Consider the following 20,098-nt stretch of genomic DNA (forward strand, 5'->3'; position numbering starts at 1 on the left):
TAACTGGCTAAATGAATCTTCGGTTCAAGGAGATGTACGAGGAGGAGGAAAATACGACGGCAGGAGCAATATGTTTTAACAAGGATACAAAAGCGCTACAGCCGAAGTGCCAGGATGAAGCACCATCAGAGGAGCGAATATGCATGAGCAATTTAATAATTTGTGCCCAAGCTGGCAGATTGATCATTAAAATTCAAACTTTGAGTGTTTAAAATGTTAACACCTATCAGAGAAAAGTGTATAAAGTGTATTGTGAGGGGTTTTACAGCCTTAAAATATATTTTATAACTAAACAAATAAGGCTGGCTACTTCGCCGATTTCACTTATTGAGGGCTATTTTGCTATTTTGCTAATATCCCCGCAATAAACGAGGGAACACTGTACAAGATTTTTTTTGTGATTAAAAAGTTTAACAAATTTTAAAAATAAAATAAAATCACAAGTTTTTACCTTTAATTTGTGGCAACATGTAAAAAAAATCTATAAATTATTCATTCATCTTCAATGCTGCTTGTCGTACTAGCGTCGCGGGGGTATTCTGGAGCAGGGGTACACCCTGCACTGGTCGCCAGCCAATCACAGGGCACATATACATTCCATTCACACCCGGACAATTTAGTCTCCAATTAACCTAACATGCACATTTTTTGGAATGTGGGAGGAAACCAGAGTACCCGGAGAAAAGCCACGCACGCACGGGGAGAACATGCAAACTCCACACAGAGATGCCCAACAGAGATTCAAGCGCAGATCTTCCAGAATTCTGTGTGGCCAACATGCCACTTTATTTGATATCCCTTCAAAGAACACTCAGAGTTTATATTAAAATGTCGAACCCAAAAACATTATTGCAGTAAACTATGATGAAATACTACTTGTACAAGTACTACTAGAAAGCACAAAGCAGTAGTTGACTTGGTGCTTAAATTAACTTTATTTTGCACACCCTCGCTTGCTATAAACATGAGACGGTGTATAAAATATGAATATTAAGTGTTTCCCTGAAGAGTGAGGTGACATTTCGTTTGGCCAACAAAAGCGTGTGTGACGTTGGAAGGATGGAACAATGATTTGCCCAGGCCCACTATGATGTACATCATCTCCACAGCGATTCCCAGAAGAAACATAAGAAGCCATGATGGAGCACGCTTAAGTGTTGTTGCAAAGCGACTGGTAGAGTTCAGAGTTGAGCGAATGTGCTGAAAGCACCTGTTTGAATTCCTGCAGGGGGCAGTAGAGTCCACTGCATCCTGGTACAAGTTGATCCTGCACAAAGACAACAAGTGAAACAGTCTTGTCTTGTCTTGTATGGTGGGTCTTAGGCAGTCCCTACCTGGCCTTTGTAGGACACTTTGACAAAAGCCTCCTTGGTGTGTTGATGCTGATGAAGCTCTAGCGTGAGGTCGGCGGCGTACGGCGGCCATTGCATGTCGAAAATGCCCAGAGCCATCAGGCACGGGATCAAAGTGGTGTCGTGGGCGGAGTACAAGAACAACTTCCTGGTTGACACGGGTGGGAAAATTGTAGCTTCACACACACGGTTTAGAATATAGAGCATGGAAATGAACAGGAATGTGCACACGTTTCTAATGGGAATAGCTTTGCAACAAAAAACAAAAAAAATACCTATATGTATAAAATCTGAGATTTCGAGAATAAAGTCATAAATTTACGAGAGTAAATCCGTAATATTACGTATCAGACGTGCCGGGGGGAAAATAGAGCACAGCTCTTCAGGAAGGAAGGAAACTTGCCTCAGGGAAGCTTTTGTTTAGAACGTGGCAGCAAAACAGAGCAGTTGAGCACAGATTAGCATTTCTGGGCCTTCTCACTTCTGCCTTCCTTACCCCGCCCCCTCCACATGCCAAAGGCCAACGGTCACATAAGTCCCCCCCTTTTCATAGCTGTCTCGGGCAATGCCTGTCACAAAGTTACGAGTTTTCTATTCTCAAAATCTCAATTATTTTAATACTCGGTCGTAACAGGCATTGCCTGAGACAGCTATGAAAAGGGGGGACTCGTGACGACTTTTTTCTCGTAAATTGACGAGTCTGCTCATGACAAAACAATCTGATTTTTTAATAATACGCAAAAATAAAATACAACATACAAGTTTATTGTGGCGATACATGCCTTTCATTGGACAGTGATGGCATATTCCCGTTCATGTCCATGCATGTGCAAATATTGACAGAAATGTCCCTAACTCACCTGTTAGGCTCCGTCGATGCACCTTGTAGCTTCTCTTCTATGTTCAACAAAAAGGTGTGCAACAGTGGTCCCACACACAGCTGCAAGCTCTCCCTGGCACAAAGAAATGCTGTTTGTTCCCCGTTTGAGTCTATGTTGACGCTGATAGAGGCTCATTGTTCAAAGGTAGGCTACTGACCTCTTGCTGGGTTCATAGACGTGACACATCATGTCTACAGCTCTCTGCTCCACTGTGCTTCTCCACGTGGTCAATGCAGGAGGACAGGGCAGACCGTGTGCCTAACAATGTGAACATGGGGACTGTTAGTTCACCAGAAAGGACAACATTTATAAGCACCTGAAACTGAGACAAATAGTCTCTCGGTGGCTGGAAGTTTACGTGGCGCTCCTTTTTGATTTCTACCCATTCAAACCAACACACGGGCACTGAAAAGGGGGATATTTGGTAGCCTTTATAATGGAAACACATCAAAATGTGCACCATAGCAAGGAGTCCCATTTTTTTCTACTTTTCATGTCATTCAATAGTTGAAACATTATTCTTTATCTTCAAATGACACATTACTTTTATCAAAGGGGAAGACGCGTACAAAAGGATGACAATTCCACTTAGTGGAACATGACAAGCTAAAGCTATGTTTTGGGGTGTAACCATTCATCTACCACATCGATGTATCGATTTATATTCCTATGATCCAAGGTAATCAATCGATTGCATCGATACTAGGAAATAAAGCATTGGATTTAAGCATGGCAGGCTTTATATGGATGCGTGTTTTTAGCACTTTTAATGCTAAAGACATTAAACAGTCGATTCAGTCTGCCTGTCTGTGACGACTCGGGGGCTATAATAATGTTAAAATCTCATTTAGAAGGTCGTAAACAGGTTCTATGTGCTCCAACTATGAAAATATTCCATTTATTAATATTGAATCCTACTTTGCAGAGATTCACTTGCCACGGTTGCGTCTGGAACCAATTGATGGCGATAAGCAAGGACATTTTTGGGAAACATTGATGTAAACCATCTCGTTAAAAAGCAGCATAACGACACAAATGCTAATCATAAACAGTCACCTCTCTGGCAACCATGTCGTCCCTGATAAGGATGAAGTCGACATCAGGGCGGGCGGCGATGCCCAGCTCACTCTGGATGCTCTTGAGATCTGCTGCGATGTCTGGAAGGTTGGACGACTCTGCCAAGCGGCGGCTGGCATGCAAACAAAATATGTCTCTTAAAAGTCATGGTTTTATGTGGTGAGTTGATAAGAGCCGTTGTACAAACCTGCCGAGCATTCTGAGCAGCTTGCATGAGTGGTAGTTGGGGTAGAGGATTTCCGATTCAGCTGCCGTTGTCAATATGGGAACTACTTCTTCACAGGGAGAACAGTACATGAGATCTGCAACAGAGTGAGTGGAATCACGCCCTACCTTTTTGTTTTTGCTGGAAGAGGCCTGCAACCAAGCACTTGGCGGATTCAATAGTCCTGATAATGTTGGTGGAGCGCACACTGCACGTAGCAAATAGTTGCTTAGAATCCATTCAGGTAGAAAGAAAGCTGCCTTGTTTTCATCATCCACTTACTAGACCTCAGTCGGGCTGAAGGTGGCGCTGAGGAAGGGACGCTCCTCGATGTACCTCCTCCTCAGCCTCTTGCCCAGCTCGTACAGCTGCTGCATGCCCAAAGTGGTCAGCTGACCCGGGAACACGCCGCCCTTATGTGGTTGACAGACAAGGTTAAGTAGTAACTTGGTCCAAATCAAAGGATATTTTACATTTGGAAACCAACTGCTCATTTTTCAATTTTACAATTTTTTAGAAGACTGTGAATTTATTATCATAATATTTTGACCTTATTCTCATTAAACAAGTTTTTCCCAACCTAATTTTCCCAAAATAGCAACTTCATTCTTTGTTTCGTTACTAATATTGCGAAAATTATCGTGATATATCATATTTTTTTTCCTCATAGTATTACGACGTTATGCCAGTCATTTTATTTGTCGTAATGTTACAATTTTTATATTAATATAAGGACTTTAATGGAATATTTCTACTTTATTCTTGTAAAGTCCCTGCTAGTTTTCGATTTGAATTCTATTTTAAAATGTGCCGAGGGCTCGGGGTGGGAATCTCTGGCCACCTCACGAGTCGATGCGATTACGATTCAGAGGCCTGCGATGCGATGATAAAACACTCATCCATGCATCTCTTTTTGTGATCAATAGTTTGTCAGTTTTTTCATGCATCTTTTTTTTCTATAATTTCTCTTCACTGTGTACTACTAAAACAAAGCATATTTGTGATGAGCAACAATTAAAATAAACATGAAACAGGTGAATTTACTTGCATTATCTTTGAGTAATTGGAAGGTACCATCTAAGTAAAATCTGCCATTATTCACAAATAATTAATTCTGAATTCAAACTAAAATCCTGAGCATAGAATCTGACAAAATAATATTTTAAAATGTAGATTTCTGTAGCAGCGGCTCTCATACAAGAATAATGCTTGCAGACGTCTGTATACTATAAATAACCAAAAAAAGTAGGCTGCCCTTATTCACAACTGCAGTGTCAGTGAAATAACGTTGCGATGGCTTCCAAAGTGCGCAACAGAGCACGAAATCCCTGCTTCAACAACCATATACAGCCACAAATCCCTCGCAATAAAAGTGTTTCAAGCAGAAACACTTTTCCGAGTTGGGTGGAAAATTAGTTATCACCCGCTCGATGGTTCTCTGGTTGGCAGCAACTTCAGCTGGCTGTTTTTCCTCCTGGTTTGGGTGGAAACGTCCAAGCTATATATACTGTACATACTGTATACAGGTATATATAAGGGCCAAAAAAAAAAATCAGACGGGGGCCACACATTGGACGCCCCTGGCATCGGCCTTTCTCCCCAGATGTGACCGAAGTAACCACAGTTGATTTGGTAATTCAGTCCCACTTCTAGTTCTAGAACCTTATTCATTGATTTATTGATTTGCCGTTTATCCAGGATTATTTTCTTACCTTTTGCTTATTATTTTTTTGAATCTATTAATGGATTTTGACGTTGTCAATTGTTTTCACATTGGTTGGATTTTGACTGCTTAATGTGCAAGTGTGTTTTTGTTGTTTATGGACAGAAAAAAAAAAATATTGCCAACTTAGGGCCCCCCAGATGTCCAAAACCGCTACTGGATGGTGCAAACTAGGAAAAACACCTCCAACCTACTCACGCTCAGCGTCTTTTTCCTGTAGCTGTCCTCCAACATTGCTGGGGGTCTGGGCCCACCGTAAAGATCTGTCACCACATAGTTCATGTGCGTGTGGGCGGGGGGCTCCAACAGGGTGGGCACCCATTGCACCTTTGGGAAATAAAAAATATATTCTATCATAAAAGGTGTAAATGTTACAAAAGCAGTAGCAGTTATTTCATGTCTAGAGCGCTCTAATAATGTTGAAAACCATATTTAGAAGGTCATAAAGAGGTTTTCTATGCTACAACTATGAAAACATTCCATTTATAAAGAAGGAACCCTACTAGGAATTCACTTGTCACAGTCGGGTCTGGAACCAATTAATAAAACCAAATAAACGAGGGATTGTTGTATAATTATTTTTGTATTTTACAGATTTCCATCCATCCATCCATCCTCTACCGCTTATCCGAGATCGGGTCGTGGGGGCTGCAGCCTAAGCAGGGAAGCCCAGATTTTCCTCTCCCCGGCCACTTCGTCCAGCTCCTCCCGGCGGATCCCGAGGCGTTCCCAGGCCAGTTGGGAAACATAGTCTCTCCAACGTGTCCTGGGTCTTCCCCGAGGCCTTCTACCGGTCTGACTTGCCCTGAACACCTCCCCAGGGAGGCGTCCGGAAGGCATCCTGACCAGATGCCCAAGCCACCTCATCTGGCTCCTCTCAATGCGGAGGAGTAGCGGTTCTACTCCGTGTCTCTCCCGGATGACAGTGCTTCTCACCTTATCTCTAAGGAGAGTCCAGCCACCCTACGGAGAAAACTAATTTTGGCCGCTTGTACCCGCGATCTTGTCCTTTCGGTCACTACCCAAAGCTCATGACCATATTTTTACAGATTTATAAATGCAAATTAACAGGCAACACAAAATGACTTCTCCCCAAGCAAGGCAGTGCTTTTCTTCCTGTCACTCACACACACCAGTGACTCGGAGAGAGACAAGAGACTCGAAAATGTTTTGGCAAGTTGGCAAGCAACAGAGGACTTATGATGCTAATTTTAAGATGATGGTGATCAATGAAGCAGAGTCATCAAACAACCGTCCAGCAGCTAATAAATAGAATATCCTTTTATTGTAATCTACCAAAAAGATTGTCTTAAAAATATTCTTCCAAAAACAGCTCATGAAGAAAGAGCGGTCATACTGTATTCGAGGTCGTCTTATACTCTTATACTAATTGAGCCATTCTTCTGACAACCTCCAAATATAACAAATTGTTCCCTGGCTTAGTTTGTCTTTTCCTTTAAATACCTCCATCACATCCGGTATCGATTTAAGCGGTGTTCGTGCGCCGTGTCGAAACAGGACTTGAACCAGCTTCAGCTCGTACACAGAGTTCTTGCTCTTCTGCTTCAACCACAGCAGGGAACCAAAGACGATGGACACGGAGCCGACGATACCCACTCTGGTCCAAAATTTCCTCATAGCTGCACTAGGAAGAGAATACAATAAATGAAGTCGTTGTATTTGTTAGCAATAACAGTTGTATTCAATGGCTGCATGGTGGCCTCATGATAACATGTCAGCCTTTGAATGTTCTCCCCATGCTTGGGTACTCCGGCTTCCTGCCACAGTCCAAATACATGCATGTTAGGTTCTTTGAAAACCCAAATTCATCCACTGGTGTGAACGGTTATCTGTCGATGCTGTATGTCAACACTCTTTCCAGAAGTCAACTGGGATAGGCTCCAGCTCTCTCGTGACCCTAATGAGGATAAGCAGTGTGGAAAATGGATGGACCGATAACACACTGTTCTAATTAGTGCTCAATTTACTCAGCAACACAGTGGAGCAAGCAAATGCCAAGTAAATTGACTTTAAGTAGGCAGTAAAAACACCATTACAGTTTATTGATTCATTCATTTTTAATTAGTTTGGAATGAACCTGGCTCAACTTAACATCCGGGTAATCCCCCAACTGGCCCTGCTATGATTGTGTAATAACGAAGGTGATATCGGAATAATGACACAATGTGGGTTGATGCAGAAAGTATATGATCAGGACAAAATATAGTGGAAGAATGGTGAGATAGCGCCAAGTGCCTATGTTTGAAAAGAAGGGTGACATCCAGGACTGTGCTAACTACAGGGAATAAAGCTAACATCCCAAGCCATGAAGATCTGGGAAAGACGAATGGACAGAAGAATTGGACAAGAAACACTGATAGGAACGAGAGGCAACAGATAGTGTGTGCGCCCTGAGAACAGAGCTGTCCAGAGTCCGGCCCAGGGGCCATTTGCGGCCAGCGGGTGTTTTTTTATTGGCTCGTGGCTCATACTAATTAAACAAGAAAACTTTAAAAAATAAAAATAAAGACGAAAAATCTGCAATCATTTTACACAAATAAAGTCAAAATGTTAACAGAAAAAAACTGTCATCTCACAAGAAAAAGTCAGAATTTGAACAGAACAACGTCGTAATATTATGAGGGGCATAAAGTTGACATACAAAAAAAGAAAGATGCAATTAAAAAAAAAGTTGTAATATATTGAAAAACTAACAAAACAGCGAATAAACATTTTTGGAAAATTTTGTTGTGGAAAAAGTTATGAAAATAAAGTAAAAATATTATGAGAATACGTTCATAATTACGAGAACAACATTTACAAAAGGAAAGTTGAAGTAGTTGAGAAAAAAACTGCTGTAATTTTACGAGAATAAAGTCAAAATATTAAGAGGAAAAAAGTCATATGCTAACATGACAAAAAAAAATGTGCTATTTTTCAAGAATACACTCGAGTTTATTTTTATCCTACTAAAAATATGTTCATTTTATAAAGTTGTAATATTATGAGAAACAAACAAAACAAAAAGTTGTCATTTTTGGAAAATCCAGTCAAAATATTATGAGAATAAAGTCATCATATTACTATAAGAATGTTGAGATATTTGGAAAATTAAAAAAAAATAGTAATAATAAAAAAAAAAAACAACAGCAAAAATGGGGGGAAAAAGAGCAAAGACCAAAGTACGGAACAGGTTTGAACACCTCTGCCTTAGACGGATGATGGACAAATAGCGGATGAAGCAGAAAGGACTGCATATACTGTAATGTTTCTAGACCTAGAGAAGACGTACCCTAGAGTGCCACGTCAAGAAGTCTGGAGATGTCACCAAGAGAAGGGAGTATGTACAAAGGAGTAAGAACAGGTCAGAGGTAGTATGGGGATACCAGGAGGAGTTGGCTTACATCAGGGATCTTCCTTAAGCCCATAACTTTTTGATGTGATTATGGATGTGATGTCCCGGGGGCGGGGGTAGGAGATCAGTGCCCCTGGTGTTGTGCTGTTTTCTGATGACATTGTGTTATGCAGCAGCAGCAGAGTGGTAGAAGAGCGCTTAGGATCAGCAGAAAGAAGACGTAATACCTGAGGTTCAACAAAGATCTTCTGAGATTAGTCTGCAAGGGACAAGGTTGAAGAGAGTGGATAAGTTTAGGATCTGACCTAGGATCGACGGTGCTCGAGGATGGGAATTTGGCTGCAGACATAACAATTAGAGTGCAGTCAGGGTGGAATAGCTTGAAGAAGATGTGTGGGGTTTTATGTGGAGACTATATGAGAAGATATGAAGATTATATAAGACGTGGTAAGACCAGCAGTGATGTATAAAGGAGGCACGGTCAATGAAGGAGGTGCAGGAGAAGAAACTGCATGTGGCAGAGATAAGAATGCTTATATGGATGTGTGGAATAACCAAAATGGCTAAGATCAGAAATGATGGGGTAAGAGGAACAGCAAATGTCGAATGAGAATGCAGGGGTATGGCCTTGTGATGAGAAGAGACAAGTCACATGCGGGGTGAAGAAGGATGGACTTGGAGGCTACAGGGAAGAAGAGGGAGATCGAAGGGGAGCTGGATGGACTTCGTTAGGGAGGATTTGAGAGAAAAACAGCTATCAAATGACCGGTCGACGTGGAGCTAAGACAACTGTCAGAATCATCGATCATCGATCACATAGTAGGAAATGGACGTACGGAGAAAGTTAGCTTTCGGACATTAACGTTTCTTATCTGCTACGACTTTTCATATGATCCTATTCGTTTCGACAATATGGGATATATTTGAAGACAGAAGGCATACATTTTACCCAAACACCGTCTTGCTAGCTTGAAGTTAGCCAGTAATAACACTCAAACGATGCTACTAGCTTAAACGCGCCAACGACAGCATGACGTCTAAAAGTCAAAATAGCATCAGATCAGAAGACTTTTCAGACGTTGTAAAGCGCCACTTACCTCAGAATTAATTGCGACCTTCACAGGCGGCGTCTGCCTTGTATCAGCATTCACTATGTCAATACGTCACCTGTCAAACAACTTCAGATGCAACCTCTCGCCAGAGGACATACCGGGAAGTGTAGGTGTAAAACTACTTTTCCCAGCATTCATTTACGGTATTCCGTTTTTTGTATGTATTGTGTGTGTATAGTTACTACGGAGCCCCGCAGGGGACATGGGCATGCACCGCGTGAAATACAGCGTTGTCAACATTTGAAGTGCATAGTTTACCCGAAGCATCTAAAACTACGGACATCGTGGCTTCCAGGCATGAACACTTGAACGACTCATTTTGTTATGTCGCCCATCCATAAAATTCCATAACAAAATTAACTTTAGTTTTTCTGTGACAGGACGTCAACTCGTTGCCTGGTAAGTTGTTTAATATTCACGCAACTTATTAAACAATGCTAATCGGATGGCTATCTACCAGAAAATACAGTACTTAATTAAAAGTAAAACGTACATAAACGCGCCGGCCTCCCTTCTTCTTCGTCTACAGGATTTTTGACCGAAAGGGGTAGCTTCAGATGTTTGCTGCCCTCTATCAGTAACTGGAAATTACGGAGCCCCGGAGGGGACATGGAGGAAAAAAAAATATGATGGGTAAAAAAAAAAAAAAAGACCGAACTTTTGCGTTCCCTCGCAAAACTTTTGCGAGATAACGCAAAACTTTTGCGTTCCCTCGCAAAACTTTTGCGAGATAACGCAATGCTGTTTTGCGTTCCCTCGCAAAACCTTTGCGAGATAACGCAAAACTTTTGCGAGGGAACGCAACTGTTTAAGAGCATATTGCACTTCGGCGTACTCCGGTAAGGAGCCTCGTAACAAGACAGCCATGGAGGAGGACTTGGAGCATTTCCTGCATTCTAGAGAGGTCCCTAATGAGGACATTATGCGGATGAAGAGAGACAAGGTGGGTGTCAAATTATTTCAGTAGTTGTGTAGCAACACAAATTAAGGTGATGCTCGCGCTCATTACTTCTATGCGCCAACCATAGAGAAGTTATGCTAGGGCGGATACGCTTGTGCATCATATGATGCAAACGTGTTGCATTTTTCTTTGTTGCAGAGCAACGTGTGTTTTATCTTATCATCATATGTCATAATTGTGGACGCCGTGGCTAGTCGTGAGGACACGAGACTCGTAGGACTGTCAATCGGCATCCATTCCCGTACTAGTGTACCCTGGGATTGGCCGCGATGATTGTTTCACTCTGTTCCGTTACATCCTAAACCACAAAGAGTGGACGGTTAGAATTGTGCATTTGCTCACATTAATGTATTTAGAACTTTACAGCAGGTACTACTCTCACATGTAAAACTAGCAGCGACTCTCTTCCGGTATAGTGTTACAACACCAAACGATCCCCCCGCCACTGCCAAGTCGAAACATTTCCATCACAATGCTATTGTAACAATGATGGTGAGCAGAATCCAGAAACATTGCATTGTAAACATGTCCTCAGCACACTACTCAACCGTTAATTGCTCTTAACAGACGGTCCAAAAGACCAGATTTGTCATTTTTCAAGTTTCCTAAAAATAAAGACAGGCATGTATTACTAAAAACGTTGTAGATTTATAACACTGGTTGTTGTAAATAAACAGGACGTTGGACAAGACTCACACCTCAAGTGTATATTATGTGGGACTCCCACACAATATAGCTTAAACCTACATTTGTTTCTCTGGGTGATTAGTTAAATTAATGAATTAATTAAATTAAGTCAGTGATGATGATTTAGGTCAGGGGTCACCAACGTGGTGCCCACGGGCACCAGGTAGCCCCCACGACGGCATGAGGTGCCCGCAAGCCTGCTTTCCATTCAGGTTTTCAGTTAATAATGAAAGAACAGTAGAAAGAAATGCATTCTGAAATACAAAATGTGAGTTGTGGACACCAGCATTTTGTTCATGTTCTGGTAAAACAAGCATATTCGCTTTGTTTGGCTTTAAAATAAGCTCTGAAAATAAATGTTACAAAAATGAGTAGCTCTTGGCCATTTTCATTTTGTAAAAGTAGCTCTCACAAGGAAAAACCTTGGTGACCCCTGATTTAGGTTATACATAGTTATCAAATGTATTAACAAGGCTGTTACTTAAATAAATGTAAGGTGTAAATTCAGGAAAAAAGTCAAAGAAGGAAAAAGTTTCATACTGCTGCTCAGGTTTTTATTGACATTACATGTAGGTCATATTTCTGCAGTATAATGGATTTCTACACACATGTACAGTATATACAGTATAAACATACATATAAACTCATTGTGTTCAGTAAATAACACTCATCCATTTCACCAAAGTGTACACACAGCGTATAACTATTCTATACTCAGCTCAGAGCTAGTGAATACATTGTACACTTTTGTCCGCCTGGCCCCGTCCACCTCTCCTGCTCACCATCATGATGGACTTTGTGCTCCATGGCGTACTGCACTTTGTTCCATTCATTTGCGGTCGAGTCCACAGTCCTATTCAATTCTAGTTTCCTTGGTGGTGAATAGGATGCAGTTTAAGCTTTCTATTTGGCAACTATACATTTGTTGTTACAGTAACAAAAGATATACCTGTAAATGCACTGAAACTGCATGCACTGCAGTGACACTATTTCGAAAGGGGCAGGGTCATGACCTTTGATCTATGTGTTTATCATTCATGTTCAAAGTAAGCGTCTCAAATATTTATTGTAGTATTTTATGTTTGCAGGTTGACAAGGCAGTATTGCGCATAATGGCGGATGAGCAAATGGCCAATTACATCAGGTCTTATGGCGACCGGATAGCTGTCCTGTCATTCTGTCAACAAACAGACACTGAACAATGCAGCACCGATAAGGAGACTCTTTTACAGAGAATAAGAGATAGAATTGGGACTAGAAAAATGAAATCAAAAACCAAAGGAGCACTCTCTAGTGCATCTGGTGTGTTCCAAAGGTCAGGTGACTCAATGGCAAGACAGAGCAATACTGCAGCAGAAAAGACCTCCAGGAAGATTGAAATTGGGTGGCTTCATTATGGCAAGCATGAATACCAGCAAGTCAGGACCAGGAATGGTGGAGGAACAAGACATGTCACTGTGGAAAAGACAGCAACTGTTGCTGATATTTTAGAAAAGGGAAAGGACCTATTTTTCCCAGATGGGTGCTCACCAAAGGGTCCAGCATGTGACTTTACGTTTGACATTTGTGATTTTAAAGGAAAGATGATTCAGTTAGATGACACTGTTGGCAGACTGTATGAAAAAACAAAACTGAAGCTGCTTAGATTTTACATTCGCACAAAAGCAGGCGGCCCTTCAACAGGTCACTCCTTATCAGAACTGAATGAATGTAGTGAAGATTCATTGTCTGAGGATTTATCTTTTAGCATCACTGAAGGAGCAAATTCTAAGCTGAATGAAGGCGGATCCCACATTGACAGAGAAGGTTCAGTCACAGAGCTGCTGGATCATAGACATCCATCTGACAGTTACAAAATAAATCAGGTTTGTGGCAGTAGCAAATATAAAGTATTTGAAATGATGATAATAACTGGGACAGATGGAAATAATTAGCTAAGTCCACACTTCATCTACTAAATAAAAAGATAATGCACTTCTATTTCAAGATTCAAAAGATTGTATTTACAGTATGTGGGAGAAAGGAGTTCATCATATACTTGCACTCCTTAATGTATTATTATTTTTAAATAAACTTTACTGCCTTATTAAACTTTAATGGAGATACTTTGAGCCAAATGTATTTTTGGTGCACTATTTACTATTGCATGCAGCACATGTGTTTCTTGCTAAGATTTCATTTGTTACTGGTGACCACATTAAAACCTTCTGTTTTTGACTTATTTCCAGATGCACCACAGAACAGCACAAGGTCCACGTCAATCAGAGCCCTCTCAGTCGACCCCAACAGACCAAAGGCAGGGCACAAACAGAAGCTTTCCAGATCCCTGGTCTGAAACCATTGATTTGACCAGCACAAGTCTCAGTCACTCCCTCCAAACAGAGCATGAGCACATCTATCGTGTAGCTTCTGAAGACACAGAACTAGACGAGGCAGATACAGTTCTATGGGATCCAGAAGATAACCTTGGTAACGAGGAGAACGTTGTGATAACATATCATCTTGTCGACAGTGAGGATGTCACACAGGTAATGTGAGAAGATCAGGAATATTTTAGGTTAAGGAGGTAGAAATGGTAAAACAGGTATTAAAACTGATAAAAACTGACAAAATAGAGAATGCACTGCTGTATTAATATTTAGTAAATGTGATTTTATGAGTAAAATTGTATAGTCCATCCACAAATGAACAATATTTTCAAGGCATATGCACTCTCTTGCGCCATTATGTATCAAATGGGCCAAGGAATGAAATGAGTTGCAGAGCTGTAGAACTCGTACTGTACTTAATCACATGTTGCATCTGTTTCGATTAATACTTTTTTGCTCATGCTTCTGTAAAGTATTTTAGATTGCATAAAATCCGCTAAGAAATGCTGAACACTGCTGATAGATGAACTGTAAGATATGTTTGCTTGCATCTCTAAAAAATGTCTTTTTGTTTTTTTTACTTTATCAACATTTTTCTCAACTTACATTTCTATAAATTGAACTAAAAACAAATAGCCATAGTTTTGTTTAAAAAGATGAAGAGTAGTTGTGAAAGTGTGGCAGTGGCAGAAGTCAGTCCTTTTGATCTAACTTTAGCACATTTGTGGCACTGATTTGTGAATTCATTATATTGTTGTGTGCTTGACTTTTTCCATTTGTCACACCTTCAGAGTCCAGAAGTGAATGCAGTACTTAATCAGGAGTTATGTTTGCCTTCTGCTGATGGCCTGACCACACTAGATGAGCAGTCCATCCATGAGGAAGTAGTGGTAACTACACGGGTAAGATACATCACTGTAAGCAACACACATGCTTTCAACTAGGGCTGTCAAAATTCATGCAGATTAAGCCATCATGATTAATCTGATTAAAAATCTTAATGCAATTAACCCATTTGGAGCATGGAAATACTGTGAACATGTCTGTTCAAAGCATTTGCGTCATTTGGGGTGTGTGCTAGTAGAGTTACCATGGCAATGTAAAATTGTTTTCTTTTGTCAACACAATCAAAATGTTAAAAAAAAAATAAGTCCTACATTTCATCAAAAAAAAGTTAAAATGTCCTGAATGATTTTCACCTTGTGACATCCTAGTTGATGGAGAGTGACCTGACCAACCATTTACAGCCACAGTGCCAAGTGGTGGATTTCTTGACCTTTTTATACCTCTAGTTTGTACAGTTAGGCACTGCTCTCATTGAAATATAAACACTCCAAATGTGCTAAACCATATGGTGGGCAGTCAGTTAAATTGTTAACAATTATCTGAAATATCAAATAAATAAATAATGCATCCTTTTGAAATAAACTAACACAAGGTGCCTGGTTTTCTGTAAACTCATATACATTAGTCACAACACCAAGCCATAAAGACAGAAGATGCTAAAGAGCTTGTTGGCTCTACATGGAAATATTCGGACGAAAAACACCATGACAAAACAGTTTGTTCAAATTATTTAGTTGAAAATGTTTAATAAATATTAATTGCAGATATATTTCCATCTTTCTGAGTCTGTTTGCCCCTGCAAAACCAAATGTGATGACTATACATAAAAAATAAATAATATTTCAGATTAATCAAAATTATGCCACAGCTACCCTAATTAATCAGATTAATAATTGTAATCTTTTGACAGTACTACTTTGAACAGAACTTTACATGAGTGGAAATGTCATACTGATGTTGTCAGGGCTAACTTGTCTTGGAATAGAAACATTGAAGTAGAAAGCCTTTGTTATCAACTGGAGGTGTGCAGTTACGAGAGGGTCCCATGAAAAGATGCTTTTGAGGCACATTGTGGGAAAACATAGGGTGCATTGTTATTTTAACCTTGACACAAGCGTACAGAATTTTGAATACTTTGGCCTCTTCTTCACTGATCCTTATGTTTTTGTTGTGTATGTTTTGTTCTTCTAGCAGGACAGAGAAATTACGTTTGATTTGCACTCAAATTCAAGCGGCCATCTTTCCCCATCATCCTCATCCAGCAACCTAGGAAATCCACAGACTTCACAACGTGCTTCAATTTGCAGGATTAAGGTTGTTGAAGATCTTTTGGCTGTATTCATGGACAGCAGCATCCTGAATTTGACTTTAAAAATGGACTTTGTAAATGAAAAAGCTGTTGATGATGCTGGAGTGTCAAGGGAAGTTTACACTGCATTCTGGGAGCAATTTCTTGAACAGTGTGAAGGGGAAATGGAGCGAGTTCCACGGCTGAGACCAGATTTTGGCGAGGCCGAATGGCAAGCAGTTGGGCGTATCTGGGTGAAGGGCTTGACAGACCATGGTGTCATGCCAGTGAGGCTATCAGTGGCTTTCATTTTTGCCTGCATTCATGGAATTGACAGTGTTGATGCAGACGTCTTAATGGCATCATTTTTCAATTACTTATCTCCTATTGAGAGGTCAGTTGTTGAGAAGGCTCTCCAGGGCACAAGGGAGGAAGGTGATGATGAGGACCTGCTCGACCTTTTTACAAGGATGGGCTCTCATTTCCTACCTTCAACGGAAGGCATGAAGGCTGCCATAGAAACAATGGCTCACAAAGCCATTCTGCAAGAGCCAAAATACATAATTGATTGTTTCTCCATACCCATGTCACATGTATTTCCCAAACTTTTCGACAAGCAAAGTGTATTGTCTCTGTATGACTCCAAGAAGGCCACAGGCAAAAGAGTCTCACAACTCCTGGAAACAACAAATGTGATGCTCTCTCAGAGAGAGCAGGCAACCTTTAACCATCTCCAGCGTTATGTAAAAAATGCTGAGCAAACCAAAGCAGAGAAGTTCCTTCGCTTCTGTACTGGGTCCTCTGTCATATGCGTTGACAAAATTATGATTCACTTTAATGCTGAAACTGGACTCAACAGAAGGCCTGTTGCTCATACATGTGGAGCAACACTTGAAGTACCAACTACATACAGTTCTTTCCCTGAATTCCGCACAGAGTTTGACAACATCCTCGCCAGTAACTACTTAGACATGGACATCATGTGAATTTAAGCAGTCTTGATCAGGCATAAGCGTAAGAGGCCTCCTTATTATATGGTTGATTATATTTTATTTATGTAGGCATTTTTTAAAAAATCTTTTTCAGTTGTTTTGTTTGAAACACCATTTAAATGTGTGGGGAGCCGTCTATAATTCTATTATATGTTGGTGCCATACTATACAAGTTTTCACATTTTTCATTATTTAAATACTTGGAAGATGACTGTAGCTTTCGTTTCCTTCATTTTCGGGGTATAGAATCATTTATCACTGGTAGAATTGTTTATTAATATTTGCTGTTAAGGTGGTTGGGTATTCAGATAAATGACAATTTTGAAGATGTTGAGATACCAGTTAATATTTGGCATGTGCAATGTGCAAGCTGATTTTGTCAGTGAAATGTAGCCTAAAAACACTAATTTCTTACTATGACACCAAGTATTTGCAATAGGCACAGCCCCACTACTTCCTGACCATATTGGTCACAACAATAAGTAGCAGGCACACCTGGATTAATTAAATTATCCAGTAATGAATGACAGGAAATAAAGGAGCTGTTTTAGGATCAGGAAGTAGTGGGGCTGTGTATAAAGCCCATTGGCCCTCAGAATGATTATGTAATATTTCCATTATATTACTTAACTGTCACTGTGACAGCGTCACTGTTTTATTACCTTGTCACATCACAGTTACTTTTATAGAATGTGTGTGCATTTACCATGAAGCGACAGTGATGTTCCCAATTGATCTTTATGAACAAACCATATAGATTAGGAATAATTTACATTTATTCAGCGTTGCAGGCCAGGATTTCATACAGAATAAAGAATGCAGTACCACAACAGTTACCAAAATAGTTATACAAGAATGTAAGGCATTTGTGTTGTTTCTAGTCAACTTACAATAAATGTTTTTCAACTTGTTCGTGGCAGTAATCTTATTTTGTGTGATGAAAACATGAAATGAATTTGTAATTCTTACAAAATAAGAAGACATTGATCTGCTGTTTATCACAAACAGAAGATACATTAGTTTTGTCAAGCAGTTTTCAAATTAAAGGCCACACACATACTGCAGATGCAGGTGCACACTCAGAAGGGGAGCATTTAGAGGTCATGAGGTCAATCGGAGGAGTTATGGTCTGGATTGGCATTTTGCCTTATATAGACTCAGTGATGACCTGTCTAAGATGCATGTACAAACTCACCGCCTGATATGGATCAGCTGGTGGAGTCAGATGGGACTCTGCCATAAAGATAAGGCACAGTTTATACACATCTGGATCACATGGTATTGACAGGCGAAAGACGCATTCATCTTTGCACAGTTGGACTGCATCATCAACGGGGGAAAGGAAGTCTCTGGTTCCATAGAGTTGAGGTAATGTATGCATCACATTGGGCCGACCACTGGGGACGTTGATGTTTTTTGACGGTCTGATGGTGTGTGTATTCCAAACCTGTGCAGTGTCATCCAACTCATCCTATTAAAACGAATAAAAATGAATACATACACACACATATACAGTACATATATACATATATATAACTCATATACTTAAAAACAATTAAGCAGACTTCAGTGTAGTGATTTACCCCATAGGGATCTCCGTAACCAACATACCCACGCACACATACAAAAACACTATAATAACACTCACCTGGATGAGTCCCATGCAACAAAACTGAAGGATTGCCTTGTCCAGAAACCCGCCGTCATATAATCCATTATCTCTGAGGTCTGTAAACAAACACAACCAAAACTCCACACACTGTCTGCGTAGAAAACCCCACCAAGATTCAATTCTTTGGTTGGCGGTACTGGCTCCCTCCAAGTAACTGTCAACGGTGCCGTCTGGAGGAATAGGGACAAGTAACCGCTGAAAGTCTCTTACATGGCCATTCTCAGTGCCAGGATCACCCCTCACAATTCGTGGGCAGCCCCCCAAACGTTGAACTGCTTCGATGTAATAGCCTCCAATCAGCTTTGGGTCACTGTTTGTGGTGTACGCGTTGAGCCAGATAATCTTTCTGGAGAACCCGTCAATGCTCCCGTTGATACAGAAGCCATATGGCTTCAGTTTATCATATGAGTCCAGGTGCCAGATGAAGTTCGGCCCTTTGGAGAAGTACCTCCGTCGTCGTAAGCGCCTTGCTTGCCTGAATGCGACTCCTCTCGGATCCAGTTCCTTCAATGCCATTCGCACATCCTCTTTCCTCACCCGTAGTCCACTTTCTCTGCATTTCGCGTACATCCATCTATACCCGTGAAGTTGTCCGGAGTATTGCAGTTGGTACTTGATGAAATCAACCAGGACCGCTACATCTGAATACGCTTTGCGACGAGAGAGCCCTCTTTCGCTGCAGATTCTTTTTAGGTGTCTTTGACTTACCTCGAACCTATGTTTACTGCTAAGCACTGTTTTAATATCTTTGTATTTTAGGCCCAACTCAAAATAAAACTCAATAAACCTATCCCACTCCATTGTCGTGTATGTTTTGTTTCCGTTCTGAGCACGGAAGTACAAGTATACGTACACGGAAGTGCAATGCTTTATGCTCTAACAGAATTGCGTTCCCTCGCAAAAGTTTTGCGAGGGAACGCAAAACAGTATTGCGTTATCTCGCAAAACTTTTGCGAGGGAACGCAAAACAGTATTGCGTTATCTCGCAAAAGTTTTGCGAGGGAACGCAAAAGTTTTGCGTTATCTCGCAAAAGTTTTGCGAGGGAACGCAAAAGTTCGGTCTTTTTTTTTTTTTTTTTACCCATCATATTTTTTTTTCTCCATGTCCCCTCCGGGGCTCCGTAGGAAATAACACAATTCTTAGTATTAAAACATATTTTGACCTGATGAGACGGATACAAAAATAAAAGTTTCCATTTTTTTCCTGGCAGCCATTTTGGGAAGACAGATCTTCTATTTCATGGACAAAGCTCAACAGATCACATTTCCTTGAAAAGCCCAGGGTGTGCTCTCCACAGCACAGGTATTTATTCCTGTGCAGTGTTTTGCATTTGAAGTATGACTGAAACGCTTGTCCCTCGAATGCATCACTGGATCTCAGGAGGACATGAATATGTGCAAGTTTAAAGCATATAAACAGAAGCTTTAAAATAAATGTAATAAAAATAGAATTAATTCAAACGGAGTAAACATGATAATGTCATAAAATATGAAAAACGTGTTTCAGTTTGCACAAAACCACACAAACGCAAAACAAAAGTGGTGTAAATGACAAAAGTTATACAGAATGCAGAGTCA

The 20,098-nt window shown here is 40.5% G+C and overlaps 3 protein-coding genes across 10 annotated transcripts; 1 reads left to right on the forward strand and 2 right to left on the reverse strand.

The window, feature by feature from the left end:
- Positions 1-727: 727 nt before the first annotated feature.
- On the reverse strand, positions 728-10,113 carry acp6 (acid phosphatase 6, lysophosphatidic). 7 transcript variants are annotated; one of them, XM_054786016.1, is made up of 13 exons: positions 9,691-10,112; positions 8,899-8,932; positions 8,643-8,820; positions 6,703-6,883; positions 5,437-5,565; positions 3,798-3,928; positions 3,644-3,723; positions 3,498-3,585; positions 3,290-3,422; positions 2,391-2,491; positions 2,213-2,305; positions 1,335-1,500; positions 728-1,267 (listed from the first exon to the last, which is right to left on the reverse strand). In XM_054786016.1, exons 4-13 carry the CDS (start codon positions 6,874-6,876, stop codon positions 1,151-1,153), a joined length of 1,212 nt encoding a protein of 403 aa, XP_054641991.1. In that variant the 5' UTR covers positions 6,877-6,883; positions 8,643-8,820; positions 8,899-8,932; positions 9,691-10,112; the 3' UTR covers positions 728-1,150. The 7 variants fall into 7 exon arrangements, with proteins under 7 accessions (XP_054641991.1, XP_054641988.1, XP_054641992.1 ...); XM_054786013.1 differs by lacking the exon at positions 8,899-8,932 and having other exon boundaries at positions 8,643-8,852; XM_054786017.1 differs by lacking the exons at positions 8,643-8,820; positions 8,899-8,932 and having other exon boundaries at positions 3,498-3,582; positions 9,691-10,113.
- LOC129187162 (uncharacterized) lies at positions 8,119-17,732 on the forward strand. 2 transcript variants are annotated; one of them, XM_054786010.1, is made up of 5 exons: positions 8,119-10,648; positions 12,442-13,218; positions 13,582-13,881; positions 14,514-14,624; positions 15,763-17,732. In XM_054786010.1, exons 1-5 carry the CDS (start codon positions 10,571-10,573, stop codon positions 16,840-16,842), a joined length of 2,346 nt encoding a protein of 781 aa, XP_054641985.1. In that variant the 5' UTR covers positions 8,119-10,570; the 3' UTR covers positions 16,843-17,732. The 2 variants fall into 2 exon arrangements, with proteins under 2 accessions (XP_054641985.1, XP_054641984.1); XM_054786009.1 differs by having other exon boundaries at positions 8,120-10,648; positions 15,760-17,732.
- Positions 17,360-19,342, reverse strand: LOC129187166 (uncharacterized). Its single transcript, XM_054786020.1, has 2 exons — positions 18,497-19,342; positions 17,360-18,319 (listed from the first exon to the last, which is right to left on the reverse strand). Exons 1-2 carry the CDS (start codon positions 19,319-19,321, stop codon positions 17,996-17,998), a joined length of 1,149 nt encoding a protein of 382 aa, XP_054641995.1. The 5' UTR covers positions 19,322-19,342; the 3' UTR covers positions 17,360-17,995.
- Positions 19,343-20,098: the final 756 nt, after the last annotated feature.

Source organism: Dunckerocampus dactyliophorus, chromosome 9, assembly GCF_027744805.1.
Source record: "Dunckerocampus dactyliophorus isolate RoL2022-P2 chromosome 9, RoL_Ddac_1.1, whole genome shotgun sequence".
NCBI lineage: Eukaryota > Metazoa > Chordata > Actinopteri > Syngnathiformes > Syngnathidae > Dunckerocampus > Dunckerocampus dactyliophorus.

Coding starts and splice junctions, on each gene's coding strand:
- acp6 (XM_054786013.1), bottom strand. CDS start 6,876: ATGAGGAAATTTTGGACCAGAGTGGGTATCGTCGGCTCCGTGTCCATC. Junction 3,423..3,497: donor CTGCTCAGAATGCTCGGCAG/GTTTGTACAACG, acceptor TTTGCATGCCAG/CCGCCGCTTGGCAGAGTCGT. Junction 2,306..2,390: donor GTCTATGAACCCAGCAAGAG/GTCAGTAGCCTA, acceptor TCTTTGTGCCAG/GGAGAGCTTGCAGCTGTGTG.
- LOC129187166 (XM_054786020.1), bottom strand. CDS start 19,321: ATGGAGTGGGATAGGTTTATTGAGTTTTATTTTGAGTTGGGCCTAAAA. Junction 18,320..18,496: donor GTTGCATGGGACTCATCCAG/GTGAGTGTTATT, acceptor TCGTTTTAATAG/GATGAGTTGGATGACACTGC.
- LOC129187162 (XM_054786009.1), top strand. CDS start 10,571: ATGGAGGAGGACTTGGAGCATTTCCTGCATTCTAGAGAGGTCCCTAAT. Junction 10,649..12,441: donor TGCGGATGAAGAGAGACAAG/GTGGGTGTCAAA, acceptor TTATGTTTGCAG/GTTGACAAGGCAGTATTGCG. Junction 14,625..15,759: donor AAGTAGTGGTAACTACACGG/GTAAGATACATC, acceptor TTGTTCTTCTAG/CAGGACAGAGAAATTACGTT.